This window comes from Anticarsia gemmatalis, chromosome 25 (genome assembly GCF_050436995.1).
Source record: "Anticarsia gemmatalis isolate Benzon Research Colony breed Stoneville strain chromosome 25, ilAntGemm2 primary, whole genome shotgun sequence".
In the NCBI taxonomy this organism is placed as follows: Eukaryota; Metazoa; Arthropoda; class Insecta; order Lepidoptera; family Erebidae; genus Anticarsia; species Anticarsia gemmatalis.
The window spans coordinates 6,126,948-6,147,552 of NC_134769.1; the positions used below are offsets into that span (position 1 = coordinate 6,126,948).

Sequence of the window (20,605 nt, forward strand, 5' to 3'; positions counted from 1 at the left end):
AATCATTTGTGGAGCGCACAAATAATTGTTCCGTGTGGGAATCGAACCCACGACCTCACGACGCAGTAGTATCGGCGTGGCGACCTAAACCACTGCGCCACAGAGGCAGTCAAATGATAATGTTCTTTTAGTTGATATTCGAAGGCCAATATTTATGACAAAATATGTGATACTGTATTATTTTGTTTACCAACCCGTGTATAACAATAATTTGTATATATTTTTTATTGTTGTTGTTATATATTTTCCGCGAATAAAAAAAATTTGAATTGAAATTAACAAAGGAGATTATTTAAGTGTAAATAGGATTCACAATGAAGGTTTCACTCTTTTTACTCGATAGGACAGTATACTGCCGAGAGGCTAGGCTTAAAACTGATGTCTTTGCATGTTGTTAAGAGGAATGGGATTTGAACCTGAGATCTCTGTGGCAAGAGTGATTGCCGTGCTTGCAGCAGGGTTTATAAGTATACTCAGAAGGTATACAGTTCCAGTATAAATGTATGATTAGGCGTTTGTCACGCACTTTTATATTTGACTAGCTGACCCGCGGAACCTCGCTTGCGTAACATAAGAGAGAATGGGTCAAAATTTTCCCCGTTATTGTAACATTTTTTATTGCTACTCTGCTCCTATTAGTCGTAGCGTGATGATATATAGCCTATAGCATTCCTCGATAAATGGGCTATCTAACACTGAAAGAATTTTTCAAATCGGACCAGTAGATCCTGAGATTAGCGCGTTCAAACAATCAAACAAACAAACTCTTCAGCTTTATAATATTAGTATAGATTTGAGTTTTCACGGGAAATAAATGAGGCTCTAATTATGGGGTTTATAATAAAAACAGATCAATTTATACCGTTAATTCATTTTATTTTGAAATAAAAATTACATTACACTATTTGGACATCACAATAGGAATACATTGATGGTATAAAACTTAAAATTAAAACAATACGCCGTAACAAATGATTGTCTTTTAAAAAGCTGTGAAAAGGAATGTAAGTGTACAAAAACAAATCAAAAATTTCCATTAAAAATTAATTAATTTGAATACATAAAATACTAGAAATATTCATGGATAGTACCAAAAATAATACTATAAATAATTTTACTGTCAAATGTTATTTTGACGTTTTAAGACGAAGCATTTGATGTCAAATTTTTAATTGAAGGTATTCGTAAAAACGTCAGTGTGTAATAAAAAGGATCTCTAATTCGCATCAATGCTTTAATTAAATGATGTTTATAATTGAAATATTGATTTTGTAAAAATCTCGTTTCTCGGTTACACGGTGGGTTAGAGAAACAATTTCGATTTAAATAGCCGAAAGTACATGTGTTTTAAAAGATTGATGCAAATCAGATTCCAATTGTCTGTCTCAAGTTACTTAGTTTATAATACATGCTATCTCTTACTACTTCAATAAAATAGACAGAGACGACATGATACGTTTTAAATAACAGATTATAAACAGGGTTTTTCATGTAATTAACTATTATAGTATTGTAATGGCACCAAAGTCCATGGTTTAATTAATTGTCCTACAATATATGGATGGTTGCACATTTAATTTAGAATATTTCATAAATTGCTGTGTTTTATTATACCAGCCACAATATACTTACAATTTATAAGATTACGAAAAATCTAGCGGTATTCTCAGTCGTATATACATAGGATATAAAATGATTTTGGTGATGCAAAATAAAATAAATATAAACATAATTTTAAGAGCCAAAATTATTTGAAAAAAGATTTTGTCACAAAATTATTGTTTTTTAGTACAGTACAATGCAGATAGATAATTTTAATTATTTAAATATGATTAAAATTGATGTCACGTGCAACCTTTATCAAGGCAAGCAATACTAATTACTATCAACAGCTTTTTATCCTGTGAGTTACGTACTACATAACAATTCACTATATACAAGTAAAATCTCATTTATATCACATTCATTCAAAAATATACCTTAACATTACTGAAGTATGGTCACATTTCATTTACTGGCGAAACATATCTCGAAAATGTTTCCATTTACTAAATATTAAGGCTTATATTTCATCCTATCTATCAGATAAAATAATCCAATATTCAAATTCAGTTGTAATTCTCATAGATAAGTGTCGAATAGACAATCCAATAGTTAAAGTGACAGTCAATATAAAAACGCATTTGTGTCAAAATTCTATTGGTAATTTTATTTCGAGATACTTAACGCCAATAAAACTAACATATAATTGGGTAACTGATGTCTACATTTTACTAAAAACAAAACAATTCAGCATAAGTACAGTCTGTCACAGAATACTATTCGATAATTTATTCTATTCAGAATTATGTGATAGACTGTACTAAATGGGCTGGTTTCATGTAGCCAAGTATTTTTTTCAGCCATATCTTTTATCCATCATTAAAAGTGTAAAGGATTAGGCATGTTTTAATTAAAAATACTTGGCTATTTAAAACTGCCCGCAAAATTATTTGGATAGTATTTTTTTCATTTTCAAAGTTTCCTAACAAAAATAATTTCAGTTTTATGTATCACTCTTACATTTGTATACATAATTTTATTTTCGTCGGAGGTAGTGGAAAATCAACGGGTCCATTTTTTGCAATTTTTATTAATTTATTTATAAGGCGAGCTATACACTTATTCGAGTTGGCATTCGGACCTTAATATCGAGTCGGCTTTCAGCTTATAAGAGCAAGAGAAGCCGATTGAAAGCCGATGAAACATGTAGAAACTTTTTCGGGTCGGCTTTTCTGCATAAGAATATCGACCACATCGCAATTACCGCTTCAAATAAGTATAAAGCACTACCCAGATCTCTCCGCACATTCAATCATAAGTGACAATTATCTACATTATTTTCTAAATCCAGTTCAAATGCTTTTCTAATACTAATCGATTGGGAGTACTCGTTACATCGTTAAACCAATCGATATGAAATTATTTCAATAAATTATTTTAGGCCTCTTAACTTAAAAACTACGTAATTGCTTTATTGTACTCATTTTCCTAAACTATAAACTAGTTATAAACTTAAGGTGACACAATTGATTCGGAAAATGTGATGTTATTTAAATTAATTAGTGGTTTTTGTGTTTTAATCTCTCGTGTGATGATTACCACTAAGAACATAGATCAACTGGGGCATGTAATAAAAATACACAAAATATAGTAAATAAAGAACAGTTTTTATTAATATGGCTCAAAGATTTTTAAAGCCCGTGTTTTTATAACAGTACAACGCCATCTGTGTAAAATTTTCCGAACCATTTTTTAACTCTACCCCGTTCGCCCCCACTATAACTAAACTCACTATGACACTTGGGTTTAAAATAGACCTACGACCATATCAGATTTATGAATACTCAAAAAAAATGTTACAGTTATAAGTAATTATGAAAACGTGAAATATTTATGTAAAGTATTCCACTTGTATTCCATCCTGATAAAATAAAATGAATGCATAATTTAGAAGAGGCTACCTCAATAAAAAAAAAACAAATAACCAAAACGTATTTAAAAGCATTGATAAACAAACTATTTTTAGGGTCAATGAAGTCATAAAAGACGAGGCTAATAAAACAATCTCAAGTAAACATCATTTGAACTCTAGTCATGATCTTTCAATGATTTCGCAGTGTTTTGTTTACGTTTAAACCTTCGATTAGTTTCCAAGCCCGCTGTTTATATTGACGTGTTTTGCAAATAAATCCTTTACTTGCGGAACTTGCGTTTATTCCAGGAAAAAAAAACATCTTCTGATTTGCTTGTTTTTCTAAAATTTATACTAATTACAAAAATATTCATTTTTTTTCCATTTCTGTCCCACTGCTGGACAGAAGTCTCCTCTTGATATATTGTTAGACCTTGAGTTTACTAGGCTGGGCAAGAGCGGGTTGGGAGGTTTGGCATTCTTCAAGATTTATTTTAATAAACTCTGAGGGATTTAAGAAGTTTTTAAAAAGCACCCCATTCTATCTATTCAGATACTCAGAAGAATCTATAGTACCTATAGATACAGAAAATGATGTTCTAGTATAGAAATGGATCGAGATGGAATATATATATAATATATAACTGAATAAATAAACAAAAATACCAATACATCATAGTCCATTCAAAATCCAAGTGCAATAAAAATAATTCTATATCACATAAGTACTACCGGATGACGCTACAGCATCATTACAAGTGATACACGATCGTATTTACATAAATATCTACACAATTATCTAAATAAACAGATGCCAATTACATTTGGATATGATAACTACTCGTGTCAACGAAATATACATCGCAACAAGAATATTTACTTCAAAACTTATCTTAAAAACAGGCTTCGTTATCGCTTGCAAGCCTCTCCAAACACTTTTTCATTTTCCGAAAGTAATCCATTAAAATTAAAATAAATTTTACGAGCATAGCAAAGTTGAGAGAATAAGCCTAAAAGTTTTCTTTTTAAAAATTAAGGGTTTTTAAAAAATAAAGAGAGTCAATACCATATTTTGGTTGCTGTTTCGAATTTCCCCAAAATTTTCCCGCTTACTAATCCAACAATCCTTTTATTGTCCATCTTATTTAAAATTGATGTCAAAATTTTAAAATAATTGCGTTAGTTACATTTCATATCACAGTCTGACTCTCAAGATGCCTCCTAATAGAGAACAAATATCCCTACAACAATATTTTAATAAACATTAATAAATAATTAATTAAAAAAAGATAAATCTTTGAAAATTTGAAATACTGTCGCGTTATGTAATTGTCAAAATTCGATTGGCACACCAATTTGACATTTATATTTGCTTTTGCAATACTGTTTAGATACAGTAATCTCAATTTTGTACATCCAATATTTAGTTTGTCAGATAGAAAATACATCCCAATATACCGATAGATGTCGCTTTTTAGTCTCTCAAATAGCTTAGAATCTCGCAAATATCTCAAGTTATTAGCGAGTAAAGTTTTATAGACACACTGGAATAACGACATCTAACGGCAAGATGAATCCTATCTTTCGAATCAAAATACAATACAAATTAATTTCAAAGTAATTTCATCAAAATATCTAAAAAGAAAGAATAAACATCTAAAAAGCACATTCAAAATCATTTTCAGCTGGTTTAACGCGATGAATGATTCCATAAACTTTGGTATTAATATCATTTTGGATAGCAACGGAACACGTGCTACAAGGAACATCAAGACAGCTCATCATCAGTCCTGATCCTCAAAGGAACGCCAAAGTCTTGTCACCACGGACCCAATAGCCAGATCCTTCCGAAAATATCACTCCAAAATACAAGACGATTCACACGATTTAAAAATTCTTTTTACATCCAAAACTAATACTTTTTAACAGATTTTGACTTAACATTAATAGGTTTAATTTCTATCGATCATTCTAGAAATTCATTGGACATTGTTACCGTACTCCATGCCGAAGAGTGATAGGATAACGAAGGCCAGGCCGAGGAAGATGGAGCCGAGGAGGTCGCCGAGGGCTGTGAGGTAGGGGATGGCTGCGTTGTCGGGGTCCTTCTTCTTCTTCCACATGAGGTGCACCAGCATGTAGGCGAGGTACAATAGCACCATGACCTGAAAGGTTAAAATTTAGGTTAAGTTTTTGACCACCTAAAAATTGCTGAGTTCAAATAAAGTAATAGAATAGAGTTATTATAAGGGATCATCAAATCATCCAGTACTGTACTAATATCATTGTGTACACCTTACATTTTTTCGCAAAAAAAAAATCTTCAATTTACATAGGCTACTCCAGTTGCAAAGTGCAATCGAATAAGTGTTTGTAATCTTTTTTTAGCCCCTTTTGTATCCCTACTGCTGGGCAAAGGCCTCCCCTCTTTCCTTCTAAACCTGTCTGTCTTGTGCCATACTCCACCACGATGGACCCGCAAATACCGTTAAATTAACATGCCACCTACGTCATGGTCGGCCTTGACAACGATTCCCTATCTCATGCAAATAAATTAAAAATAGAAGTATCCTTAGCTCTAAACATCAACACACTCTGATTTTAGTTTAAACAATTAAATAATATGTTTATAAACTTACTTGCAACAAAGCGCACACGAGGTACGTAATACCGAAGGGCACTTGGATGGTGACCATGCCCTGGTACACGAAGTCAGCTACCATCATGAAGATGATCTGACCGAAGACAGCCAGCATTAGCAGCATACGAGCCACTTTAGCAGCGGCAGCTAGAAAGAAAAGAAAAAAAAATTGTATTGTGAAGATTTGAAGGCTGAAAATTTACCTGTTTATATTTCTAGCTAGAGGACCGAAGTTAATAAAAAGAGGTGAGAGAGCTATTGACAATCCATGGGCAAGGCCAAGCCTTTCATTAAACTTATGGTCATTAACCGAATACAGTCAGTTTTAAAGTTAACCTCTCTCAAGTTTATAAAAACCTGCCTGTCGACAAGTAATGCTTTGGTGAACCAAAGATTCAAAGATATTCTCATGTTGAATTATCACAAGAAATGATTAAGGTCAATCTGGGTAACTTTGAATCATTTGGGTAACATTGACAGTGGGAATATGAACTAGTTTGGATTATTTTTTCATATGAAACCAACACAATTGATAAAAGTTTGCAAAACTAAAATAAACTTTTATCAATTGTGACTATATCACAGTTCAATATCTTGACAAAAATCAGTTTAAAGTCTACTTACTTCCAAAGAACAGTGTCTTCCAGGGCCACTCGATAAGCCTGGTGTTCTCCGGGAGTACTCCAGGGATAGCGGTCTGGTGCAGGTGGGTGGCGAGACGCGAAGACTGCACGCAGACCAGGTTGCCTCCGATGCCGTTGACGATGGGCTGGAACACCTCGTAGCCGCGGTAGTGGTCCACTGCCTGGTCCAGAACGATACCTCCGATACTGTGGAAAGAATAAGAAAAATAGTATTAAGAAAACTTATTTTGTTGTTTGTTAGTTAACTTTACGACTTTCAGTGAGCCACATTAGAGTTCACGACATGGTCCAATTATGTTACGCATTGGAAATTGAACTCATTACATAATATAATTAATGAAGTACACCAGAAAGTTCTTGGTAAAATAAATATTCCTCTTCCGACTTCAAGATTGCAAGACCAGAATAAAGCAAGAATACAATCGGCAACGTGACTTAGTTCAGAATCAAAATCATAAATTTATTAAACATAAGTAAAAATTAGAGGGGTTACGTTTGTTTTGAGTACACTATCACACAATATGGTTTACTTTTTATACTCAAGAATCCAAAGCTCCTACATCTTATGTCAAATATTTCTCTTCAGGCAATAACAGAAAGAAACAGCGATTGACAATGATTTCTTGTATAGTATTTCCTTATAAAGTGTTGTACATACCCACTGATGAAGAGTGCAGAGATGACTGGAGTCCAGCCACTGGTGAGGACCTTCTTGGTGTACTTGTTACGCCATACGATGAACACCCACAGTGGCAGCAGGCTGTAGTATACGCACATCAACGCGATCGGCTGCCATAGTGATATTTCTAAAGAAAAAGAAAATATCTGTTAGGATAATAGTCACATATTGATCTAGGTACTCGATCAAACTTTGTTTTTGTTGCTTAAGCTTTGGCTTAATGGAGAAATTGGGTACCTTCGAGTTCTGAGTTTTGTAGTTCACTCGTAAAATTTTCGCGTTATCGTAGTAAAACCAGTGAATAGCGTATGTGAATATCTATCTTAAAAGGTTTACGAAGCAAAAACCTCACTGAAATTTTGGTAGCACAAATAAAATTATCGACTAATAAAAGTATTTTAAACGAAATAATTTCTACGTTATTAATAGGCAGGTTAATATTAAATGACTAACTTCGGTCTGAGAGTTTATGTAAGGAGTTTGCGGAGGTTCAAAATCATCTGAATTTTATAAAGATTGAACCATTTTCATGATAAGTTAAACTTTATAGAATAAGTTATTATCCTTTTGAGTTGTTTTAAGGAATCTATAAAAGTCATGCATGCATTAGAATATAAAGAAAACTAATTCCACACATGAAAATCACACAAACAAAATTATAATCCAGTTTTCTGTATTTTCTAAGATCATAGTTATAGTGCGTCTGCGCCACAATTGCGTTTCTACTTGCAATCACTGCAAATGGTGCATTCATGTTCGAATGAATGTCGCAATCAAAGCATGAAACACCGAACACACCACTTAAAAAAATTACTTAACCACGTATAAATACAGTCGAAATGAAAACCTCTTCTTTTTTAAGTTGGTTTAAAATATATGCAAAATCGTTTTGCATGCACTTCGCGACAGCAATTTAAACACGCAAATATGATTTTATTAATTGTCTACTTATCGGTAATGTGATTTAAATGTCTTTTGAAGTAGGTATTATAGATTAAGTCGGATTTTAGATACGCTCATGTTTTTCCTTAAAGCACGTTTTATAACGTTAGGTATAATTATATAACAGAATTTGATAATTTTGATGTATTTATCATAGATAAATGTCATGTATATCTCACAGAGTGAATAATTAACAAGCTAATATGATTTTGAAATACGATTATTTTTAAGTCGGTGAATACTACGAAAGTCTTTTAATAAGTGTCTAATACTAATGAATGGCTCAATCAGTGCGTCTAAATTATTTTTCATTGCTTTTGATTACTTTTTGATTTGCAATTTATGAATATTATAAATTACTTATAAAGATAGTAGGTAATTTGGATTACTAATCCATACTAATACAAATCCGAAAATTAGTATGTTAAGCCATGTTAGATCTAATATTGTGCAATATGTTTGAGAATTTAGATAAAACTTTATCAATTAATTTTAATGTTATTTCGCTAATTTATAATTCAATATTTTTGTAGGTTTATGGGTGGTTTTAGGTTTTTGGATATCGAGATAGCTAAAGATTTTTAATCATACTTATGCTATGCAAAAAAAACACACGAAAAATCACACAACAGTTTTAAAATCTATATGATTCTTCAATGAACTAATGAAAAAATCTCAACTACAATGTTTCATGTTTCACACTACTATGCTTACCTCTTTTAATTCCTTCCTCATCAGTTCCTTGTAATTTTGAAAATGTTTAATATAATAGCATTATTATTGGAGCAAATAACGTCTTATTTTAAATAGCAGATATTCTGTTGCTACAATAACCAGTTTTAAAAACTGTTTTATTTTTATTACTATAACTACTCTAGCTATAAACTAACACGGTAATAATATTAGTTCTAGTTATGCGGCAATTCGAAGATCTCGGTATTTAATAATAAAACAAGATTCAATTTGTGGGTCGTGCAAGATATAGTTAAGTAATTTTTAGGGCAATATTTTTAAATCTGAAAATCTATGTTTTCTTACAACTAGCATGATTTTATAGCAAAAAAATGTTGCGTTATTTAAAGAAGTTAAATTATCACAACCATATTTTGATCAACCCAGAATTTAAATAACCTATATTAAATAATACTCACTTATTTGATCATACATGTACTGGGCAGTGACAGCAAGGACGGTGTTGCTCACAATGTCGCCGATAGATGCCGCTAGTGGCGTGGCCACGTTGTCCGGGTTCACTTTGAACTTGTGCGAACCGTAGATCACCATTACCATCACGAAATCTGCAACAGTTATGATAGCGGTTATTTACTGCGATAACTAGTTATTCATGTTATTGTTGTGATAAATAGTTGTTTACGATTTCATTATTATTATACACTAGCTGACCCGCACAACTTCGCTTGCGTCACATAAGAGAGAATGGATCATAATTTTCCCCGTTTTTGTAACATTTTATACTGTTACTCGGCTCCTATTAGTCGTAGCGTGATGATATATAGCCTTCCTCGATAAATGGGCTATCTAACACTGAAAAAGCAGCTCCTAAGATTAGCGCGTTCAAACAAACAAACAATGAAACTCTTCAGCTTTATAATATTATATAGTATAGATTTCAAATAGTAATTTCTCGCGACGCAAGAGCAGTTCTTAGTATGATATATAAAAAAACATTGTGTAAGTAAATATAAATGAATATATTTGGACAGTTAATACACGGTCATTTTGATGCCTAATTAAGTAGAGCTAGTACTTTGGTAACCAGACAACTGATAAGCACACTTATACACTACTAAATAGACACAAACGTTCAGAGCAGATAGTCATCACACAAATATTTGTCGATAGTGGGATTCGAACCCACCGCACGTGGTGCTTAACTAACTAAGGTAAAGTGACCACGTTAACCACTGCACCAAACGTGCAGTTCAACGTTCAACGAACCAAAATGTTTAGTAATGATAACGGCCGCTGATGTAGTGATAACGAGTTATTTACGTTATTGATGTTCCGATAGCTAGTTATTGCTGTTATTGCTCTATCTTTTGGGTTTTTGTGTCTGAATAAACAATTAAAAATAGTATAAATAGGTAGATTATTCGACGATTAAAATGACTATCACGAGAATCGGTTACCAAAAATATATTTAATTTGATTTCTATCAACGCGAGTGTTGGGCCACGTGAATGAAAAGAAAGGGAAAATTTATTTAAATGCTTTTTTTACATGCTTTCAACAAAATTAAATTGTTTGTTTAATTTTCCTTTTGAAGAAATTTTGCTTGTTTACGATTCTGTTAATGCTTGATTTCATTGTTATTATTGGATCTATCTGTGTAGATAGTTTACCGTCTGAACAAGGAATATTATAATCTACTCCTCAGACTATCTCGTTTAAAAGGAGACACTTGCCAAACAGTGGATCAGTTTAGGAATAAAAACGAAAATACTGATGAATTCGTGTGCAAAAAGTTATAGTTAAATATTAAACAAATCATAACAAAATTAACGTCGATTCACAAATAATATAATTATTAATAAAACCTTAACTAAAGATAAAGGGATAATTTGAATAGATAGTCAATAAGTATCAGATAGTCAAATAGTTGACTATAACGTCATGACTTTGAGATTATTATCAAGTATTAGATATGACATATGCAAACTATACGTCAATTTGTAATTCAATATATGACTCATTAATTTTTGTGTTATCCACAGCTGATATTTAATTGTTTTTAATATAAAAAAAACAAGACGTATTTAAAAGATAGTCAGATTGTGTAAAGAATATTGAAAAAGCAATTTGTATAGAAACAGTTCAAAGGGACACATTTAACACTTGGTATAGTACACTATTTAACTGTAAGTCTGAATAGTTATAAACAACAAACCGTTCAACGCAGCGGTGTTGTTCATCTTGATACTAAGGTAATAAACCGGATAAATAATACGGACCTAAGGCTTGATTTCTTTCTACGCAGACCACTCGCAAACAAAATGTTATAATATGACACTGCCAAGGAAGCATATATGCGTAGTAATTTTTTCTGTCATGTGCAACCGACATATGCGCTCTATTGACATACGTGGCCGATGTCTGCGTAGGAGAAAATCAAGCCTAAACTCGTCATTTGACTATGACTTACCTAGTACGAAGCAAGTGGTGGTAGCAGTGAAAACTGCGCTGGCAACGAGCAACAATACGTAGGAGCCGTTGATGGCGCGATCCGTGATCGTGTTCACCACTATCGCGAATACTGACACCACAGTCGCTGCTACTATCGCTTGCACCTAGAATAAACAAATTAATATGTTAATTATTAAGTACTAGCTCCGCTCGCGCTTTCTTGTATTTATTTAATACCGCGCATTTTCAAATTTATTCACCTTTTACATCTTCTTTGGACTTCCACAAGAAATTCAAGACCAAATTTAGCCAAATCGGTCCAGCCGTTCACGAGCTTTAGCAAGACTAACGAACGATAGATAGATAGATAGATACGAAAGAAGTAATTACATTGGATCAATAACAATGTGAAAAAGAAAACGTGGGAGTATTTAAACAACTTTGCATTTTCGTATGCGTTAAACAGGCGTGTTTTAAAAAAGAGCCAAATAAAATTCTGGATTAAAAAACACACGATTTTCATCTCTGATAATGCCAGACTCACAGACAGTAGGCAGTATTTTTAAGGGATAGGATTGTCGTTTATACAATTAGGTCGAACATTTAAAATTTTACAAAACAGACTTAACTTTAACAATACAAAAAAATAAGATCAATATCTCCTTTAATTAAGTCTGCTTTTGATCTCAAGAGATCACCAGACACCCAGAATCGGCAAACTTCACGAATAACCTTGACAAAAGTTTGACCACCGAGAACTATATTTCATCTCTCAATAATCCCTAACAACTTAAGACCTGTGCACACCGCATATTTGACTGCCAGCTTCTCGCTAGCCGATATTGCTTTCTGATTCCGTGTATCGGAAGGCTCATTAAATTGTGGGTCCCGGTAGTAATTTTTAAAAGATATTTAACAGTTCTTACCAGTTGTCAGAAACTTGAAAGTCTGACAACCAGTTTTACCGGGAGATATCGTGTTAAAACCCAGGGTAACTGGGTTGCGGAGGTCTGATAAGCAGTCGCTTCATGTAAAATACTAATATTCATCCGGTGAGACTAAAAGCCGACTCCAACATAGTTGGAAGAAAGGCTAGGCTGATGAAACCGACTTTACAGACAACCAATTTTTTTTAGGAAGAAGAAGAAGATCGCTAACATCCCGCGATAACAAGCGCGATAACATCCCGTCTGTACTACAAACGCATGTCTACGGCGCGTTTATAAAAGGTGGTGTGCACAAGCTCTTTATAATAGAGTTACGAAACTCACGGTGGTCCCTCGGGGAGGCTGGATATACGATCTCTGTTTATATAACGCAACTCGATACTTGAAACTAATCACTTAATGCGGCCTGTTGTCATGGGGACGGAATCAGATGGTCCATTGTACGAAGGGTTCGACCTTTGGTTAGTCTGTAGTTTAATTAAGTTCCATTGACACATTTTGAAATTTGTTTCGTGTTCTACTTATATTTGTGACTTAATTAAAGCATGTATTCCGTCAACTTAGTGTAGGCTCTTGGCATCCACGATTCATCTAGATTGTAATCAACAATTCTGTGTATTTCCAAAATAAAGTAGCTATATCAAAAGAGTTACCCGGCTGTTTAAAACTTGCAGGAGCATCGGTTTCCATATTCTGAATTTTGATAACTCCGCTAGCAGCGATCCTTGCATACAAGGGTCTACAAAGTTTTTGGAATAGTGAATTTTGAAATAGCCGTCGTGTTTTGAATGCTACTTTTTAAGTGCTAGAATGCCCGGATCAATAAAAAAGTCAATTAATAGAGGAATCGAATACACTCTTTTATAAAGTTTTTAATACAGAATTATTTATAACATTTTACCTGTACGAGTGATATGTTGCCGACCACCATGGAAATAACTTCTCTCGTAGACTCCATGTTGCCGAGGTTTGCTTGCGTTGACAGCCGAGATGCTAAGCACATGTCCAGATTACCTGAGAACAAAGAGAATTTAACATTAGTTTAACATAAAAAAATCAGTAACTATATTATTGGATATAACAGTGTATGAACGAAATTTATATGTAGTATAAACATTATTTTATCCGTGAATATAGGCGATCGGTGGTCATTTAAATTCCTACTTTCTGTGTCATTAATGTATAAGCCCATATATAGGACGTAAATAAGTCTAAGTTAAGAAACGAAAAGCTGTTGACCTATCTATACTAATATTATAAAGCTGAAGAGTTTGTTTGTTTGTTTGTTTGAACGCGCTAATCTCGGGAGCTACTGGTCTGATTTGAAAAAATATTTCAGTGTTAGATAGCCCATTTATCGAGGAAGGCTATAGGCTATATATCATCACGCTATGACCAATAGGAGCAGAGTAACAGTGAAAAATGTTACAAAAACGGGGAAAATTATGATTATCTTAAGTGACGCAAGCGAAGTTGCGCGGGTCAGCTAGTTTTTGATAAGGAGCATGTAAGGTTTCCTTGCCACGTTTTCTTTCACCGTTAAGCAAGTAATCATTACAGCTACACAACATTAAAAAGTCAATGGTACGTTTCTATTGAGTCCTAGAAACTCCTGCGAATATTTTAACCATTATCACAACGTATGTATGCATATAGAATTGTTTAAATCTAATTTTGTTTACATATACGGTTTTGTTTTAGAATGACAGCGGCAGTTGTTTAATCAATGCGTTGTGTTACATTGTTTATTAAACAATATCGTATAGGCATGTTTGAGTGATGGTTCCGTTTTGTTATGACCTAAGTTTGGCCTTCTACCGCCTAATACTTATTTATATTTTGACTGCCTTTGTGGCCGCTACACAGGGACTTTTCTTTGAATTGTCGATAGCGGGTCAATTTATTTCGAGACCGATCTAGTCAATCTAATTTCGACCTCTCAATGTGTCGTTATACTGTCGGACAAGGTTTCCTAGCAATCAAGAGTGTGTCTGTTGGTATATTTACACACATAAACATTAATCGAAAATTGCATGAAATTCATCCGTCAAGTAGTGAAAGCAGAACAGACAAAAATTATTGTGGCGTTTCTAATATTTACCTAAAAACAAAGTCTTATTGTTTCGAGCAGATTATAAAGTAATTCAAATTATTATAATAATCATACATTACAAAGTATAACCTCCCATGACTGTACTATTCTAAAAACACTCATGAAAAGTTATTCCCCTACGAAACCAACTGGTATTACACAATATAATAGAATATAATCCCACTTGTCAATATTTGAAAACAATAGATATTGATAATAAGATAATAATAGTATTTGATCATTGTTAGTAATAATATTATTATTACAACATTATATTATAATAATATATTCAATTATTATATAACTAACTTTTACTAGCGATTTTTTTCCACGTGGAACGATTTCTCGGGGTAAAAAAAATCGTATCTATTATATGTATATTAGGTTATAAACTAGGTCTACAAAATCTAGAAATTTTATCAAAATCACCTCAGTAGTTCGTGTGTTAGAGTAAAAAATATTAATCTAAAACCTATATTTTTCACTTCATAGTTGAGTTAATCATAAAGGGTGATATCATGTCAATAAGATTGCTTTTCGAAGCATAACGACTAAAACGACAACACCTTAATAATTTATATATTAATATATCCCTGCCTACACCTTCGTGAATTACAGACTTCATAATAAAAATAAACTAAAGAAAATCACACTCACAAAACAAAAGTTCAACGTTATTCAAGTAAATTAAGTAATATTTTTAATTTTAAGCAAGTTTAGACTGCCTCCGTGGCGCAGTGGTTTAGGTCACCACGCCGATACCACTGCAACGGGGGGTCGTGGGTTCGATTCCCACACGGGACAATTATTTGTGCGATCCACAAATAATTGTTTCGGGTCTGGTTGTACTATGTGTCCGTTGTTTGTATGTTTGTAAAAGTCCCCGCGACACAAGAGCAATTCTTAGTGCGGGAGTTGTCTATAAAAAAAAAAAAAAAAAAAAAAAAAAAAAAAAAAAAAAAAAAAAAAAAAATATGTACCTGCTGTAAAGTATACAATAATCAAATTATTTCCTTATTAACATGCATCATGTGTAAGTACAGCAATTGTTGACATTTACAGCTCCATTTGATGCCATTTACGATACTACACGAGAAAATTATTACGATTATTAGAGTCACGCACTCATATTAACTTAGCGTTATATCATGTGAGACTTTTTATCTCAACCACTTCAGAAAATATGTTCAAAACAAACTTTTACAAACATAGTATTATTATAAATGTGAAAACCTGTCTGTCTGTCTGTTACACTTTCACGGCTTAGCGGATGAATCCATTCTGATAAAATTTGGGACATGTAAGAAATTGTAACAATGACTGTGTACACAATATACAGCACCCTTAATTTGATTTCGGTTTATAAAAAATACAGGGAGACAGGTAAACCTGGGGACCAAAATAGGCTATTTTTTTCAAACCCAAATGACACAAGATTGAAATCTCGACTCAAAACATGACGAACTTATTTGATTTGTAAACAGTCCAATATTTTTGTGCCTTATAAAACACTGGAGATAAATTATGTATTTCGAATAAGCGTAGCGACTGAAGACATTATTAAGTCAGTCTTGCGATATAATATGTTGCATTCAATCCACGTGCTAAGTTATTCAACAATGGGCATTTACCCGCAAAATCGTTCAACGTTAAACCAATCAAAAATATATAAACATACTTATATGTCGCCCATACAATTATGGCGTATGACATGTAGCATTGTGTAGCCTCGTCATCGCTTTTGTAGCAAGACAATGCGACAATTACAATTGTAATTATGCTACAATCTCGTCTCGTATTGAAGTAAATGACAGATTTTTATCGCTAAACTATGTTTACGGGCGAATCGCGGAAACGTGTGTGAACACGGAATTTATACTTAGGTTATGTTACACGATGATTTTCTTTTTTTGTAGAGTTATTGATATTAAAAAGGCTGTTTATGATTTAGTTTTGAGGTTAATAAAGTCACGACTACTAATGTGTGATCAAGCCAAATATAGCCCATGGTTCCTTGTTTTGGTGGTAATTCATCTATTGAGGTTGCAGGATCGTCAATAGAACTGAATAATTTTTGGTGTATTATTAACGAAAACTATACATTTTTCTTATTTTAGAGAGCTGCCTGTTTATCAAAAAGAGAAAGTTCTCTAACGACCTTTAAAAACGATGACCCTTGCCCATTAAAACGAGAACACATTTTCCTTAAAGTTGTATAAATGACTACGCTAAAATAATTTACGCGGTCTATTTTTTGGCTATCAATAAACAACTAATGATACCAAAGATTGGTTATCATTAGAGCATGCTTACTGATTACAATAGCTAAATTTCTATAATTATAACAAACTAGATATAGCAAGAATTAAAAACTTGAGTCGTTCTGTGATTTATATTTTATCAAACAAGCGAATCGTTTCTTAGTGAATCAAGAAATAACGAAGAAAACGAAAGTCTTATTTCACCAATATCTTAAGCTGCCGGGCAGCCTATTTTTAATGACGTTACATCAAAATACTAATTACCTAGCAACTGCAATATTAGTACCACTGATAACCTCACTTCGTTATATGCAAGTGTCGATATAAAATTAATGGGGGTTTTTCATACAACGTTTTAGCCGCTATCAGTCCTATACAATCAGATAAAAATATTACATGGATAATAGTGAAAAAATACAAATGTAAATCATTTATAATCGGTAATTAACATAGCAATCTCATTACGAAATCAGAAAACCCTATCGATCAAGCGACAAACAAATATTTTGATACACGTGTGAAATGACATCACTTCGTATGACGTTGTTTGTGTGACAGGGGTGTATGAAATGCGTTTGGGCAGTAACAATTAGTCCCATGTAATAGTGGGCGATAATTTTGCCTTCTTCCTGGCACGTAACCCCAAGATACTATTAGTAATTATCTAATACTAACTAAAAAAAAGCAGAATATCACTTCGTCTGATCATTGCCAGTTGCGCTCACCGGTCGGTAAACGATCTGTGGGTTAAGCAACCCTTGGCGCGGTCATTCCATAGATGGGTGACCGCATAGTGGTATTTGAATCGGGCGTCTCCGTACTTCGGAGGGCGCATTAAAAGTCGGTCCCGGTTGTTATCTACTACGATAACCGTCGTTTCGCCATGTCAAAGGCCTTCGGGCGGCTTGAAAAACTTTGACACTAGGTTGACTACTAACCATACGATAAGAAGAAGAAGAAGTCTGACCATTGAATCGAACGTCCCAGGTTCGATCCCCAACTCGGATGGACGGACAAAGTGCTATTTTTTCTCGCTCGTGTTTAACAGTCGAATACACTGCTGACCGCGCTACAAAAGCAGTTTAACGTAACATAAGTATGTCTTTATAATTGCGAGGGAATAATGCAGTGTAAAATCAAAATTGTATGTCATTGTGTGGAACGTCTTTATATCGTGCAAAATGATGTCAAAACATACAAAGATTTTTTTGTATGCAAAATATATAATGTTTTGTTATTGTAAAACAATATTTACGATTGTTGTAGTCAAAATTGTATACGTCTGTCACTTTATTTTTATACTAGCTGACCCGCGCAACTTCGCTTGCGTCACATAAGAGAATCATAATTTTCCCCGTTTTTGTAACATTTTTCACTGGTACTCTGCTCCTATTGGTTGTAGCGTGATGATATATAGCCTATAGCCTTCCTCAATAAATGGGCTATCTAACACTGAAAGAATTTTTCAAATCGGACCAGTAGTTCCCGAGATTAGCGCGTTCAAACAAACAAACTCTTCAGCTTTATAATATTAGTAAGTATAGATTAAACATATAAATGTCTTCTTCTTTATTTGTCCACGGACTGAGCAGAACCGAACATTAAATTAGAACTAAATATATTTTAAAGGAGATCATCCATTTTGGGCCTTTTTTCAAAGTGCCGGCCAACAAAAAAAAGTGGCATGTATCAATAGAGCTAGCCATTTGAAGCAATAGTTAGTATGGCACGAAACCGGTAGGATCGCTTTGAACCGAGTTATACAGGTTTGAAGATTCATAATGTTCAAAAATTAATTCATTTCTGAAAGTGCTGTGAAACATAAAATAATGATTGATTTTGCTAGAATTAACTATCTAAAGCAAATGACCACTCTGAAGTTGATTTAAGGTCGTAAGCCCACGTATCAACTCGGAAACGGGTCGTCACCGTATCAGCTCGAGATCATCAGTATTATTTGTATGTAATTCCATACTATACAAACTCTTCAGCTTTATAATATTAGTATAGATGTAACTAAAGTGTAGTTGTTTTGGTTGTGGAGTTCTGATGGGCAGTCGCTCCATGTAAAATATTGGTATTGAGCCGCATCCGGAGACTGAAAGCCGATTCCAACATAGTTAGAAGAAAGGCTAGGCTGATATATGATTCGAGACTACTAATACTATCGAACAATACGATAAAAGTATGAGAACACGTGGCAAAACTGCGCAAGTCTATCGATCTGCGTCGTTCACAAAACTTTTAACACAGTTCTAGGAACTCATTGTCTAGTTCCGAGTTCTGAGCATTGTTAAGTACTTGAAAGTCGACAGCTATCGGCAAAAGTTTCGAAGTTAGACTATTATTAGTTGAAAATCGAAGTTTATTTTCGTGAGGTCAATAGTTTAAAGGTTATTTAAAGAATACTCGACCTAATGATGTTTGCTATTTTGATAGACCAAAATAAAGACGGAAGTTTTTAATTTATCTATGAGCAATATTCTATCTTTTAACTAGCCTCTATAAGTAACATAGGTGCAGTCGAAAGCAAAAATATGTATTGATTGTCTTGTGACTGTACCTTCAAATAAATAGGAAAATCTAAAAGATTCATTTGATCTTTAAATCTGAAGATATTTCCAAATTTTGAAAAGGGGACACCGTTTATTTTCTTCACTTAAGATCTGCCCTTTACGATTTTTTGTTTAATTTGGTTGGTACATAGGTATAAATATGTACATATTTATATACTTAAACTTACCTTTAAGACCAGAGAGCGATGGGACTAGTACAAAAATGGCGGATATGTTTTGAAAAACCTCCCAGTCCTGAAACAAAAAAACGTTTACATTAATAATGTTATTTTCGAAAAATGGTGTAGAAAATGGTTAAGGTTTTAATTTCCTTGAAAGACCTATTACAATTTAAACCTTTCTGTCTACACTTAGCTTGAAGTTATGAATCAAATTAAAATAGTATTTCAGATCAATAACATGGCATTCGAACTACTGCAACTCAATTCCACGAACACACGTATCGTAATTAACTAATCACCATCTACGCTTCAATTCCATCATCATTAATCATACACACTTTCATCAACCATGAAAGCCATACAATTGTGGTACCGACTTTATAATTACCAAATGGCCTTTGTACAAGCGAGTCGCTTATCTTTTTTTTTTGTTTAAGACAACTCCCGCACTAAGAATTGCTCTTGTGTCGCGGGGACTTTTACAAACATACAAACAACGGACACAAAGCACAACCAGACCTGAAACAATTATTTATGGATCGCATAAATAATTGCTCCGTGTAGGAATCGAACCCACGACCCAGTGGTATCGGCGTGGTGACCTAAATCACAGTCGGATACAGTTCTTAGAAACTACCAAGTGCACTTTGCCCAACCGGGGAATCGAACCCGAAACCTCTAGACTCGGTGTTAGACCCTACTGACCTTACCACAGAAGCATATTTTTTCCTATCAACTAAAAGTAAGCCAAGCACCGTGTGTGTAATATTCGTAAAAAGGGGTACCAAGGTTTTGCTTCACATGTTCATATTTTAGATAGTCAAAGGCCACGTTGGTCAATTCACATGGTCTTCGAGTACCTTCCAAACAATAACATTGGGACATTGCAATCATTGCAGCAATGTGACCATGAAACTGTAAGACGGAAACTTTTGTCAAGTTTTGTTAGGGCTCTTGTTCATTAGCGTGTAATGTAATGAACATTACATTAGTACAGTCAGCTCTAAAAGTAGCTGATCATACTCAATCTTTTGAAAGACTATGTACTGAAGTGTGCCATTGAT

At 33.6% G+C, this 20,605-nt stretch overlaps 1 protein-coding gene across 5 annotated transcripts in view; it reads right to left on the reverse strand.

Annotated features, from left to right (window-relative positions):
* Positions 1–855: 855 nt before the first annotated feature.
* Positions 856–20,605, reverse strand: part of LOC142983825 (solute carrier family 41 member 1-like) — a 120,889-nt gene continuing 101,139 nt past the window's right edge. For 4 of the 5 annotated variants that reach the window (XM_076130924.1, XM_076130923.1, XM_076130926.1 and 1 more), the window contains 9 exons: positions 19,548–19,614; positions 13,353–13,465; positions 11,524–11,668; positions 9,512–9,658; positions 9,075–9,101; positions 7,398–7,545; positions 6,720–6,925; positions 6,094–6,242; positions 856–5,619 (listed from right to left, as the gene is read on the reverse strand). In XM_076130924.1, the coding sequence (XP_075987039.1) occupies positions 5,434–5,619; positions 6,094–6,242; positions 6,720–6,925; positions 7,398–7,545; positions 9,075–9,101; positions 9,512–9,658; positions 11,524–11,668; positions 13,353–13,465; positions 19,548–19,614 (1,188 nt within the window). In that variant the 3' untranslated portion in view covers positions 856–5,433. The remainder of the gene's footprint in view (positions 5,620–6,093; positions 6,243–6,719; positions 6,926–7,397; positions 7,546–9,074; positions 9,102–9,511; positions 9,659–11,523; positions 11,669–13,352; positions 13,466–19,547; positions 19,615–20,605) is intronic. The other variant, XM_076130928.1, reaches the window with a different exon arrangement.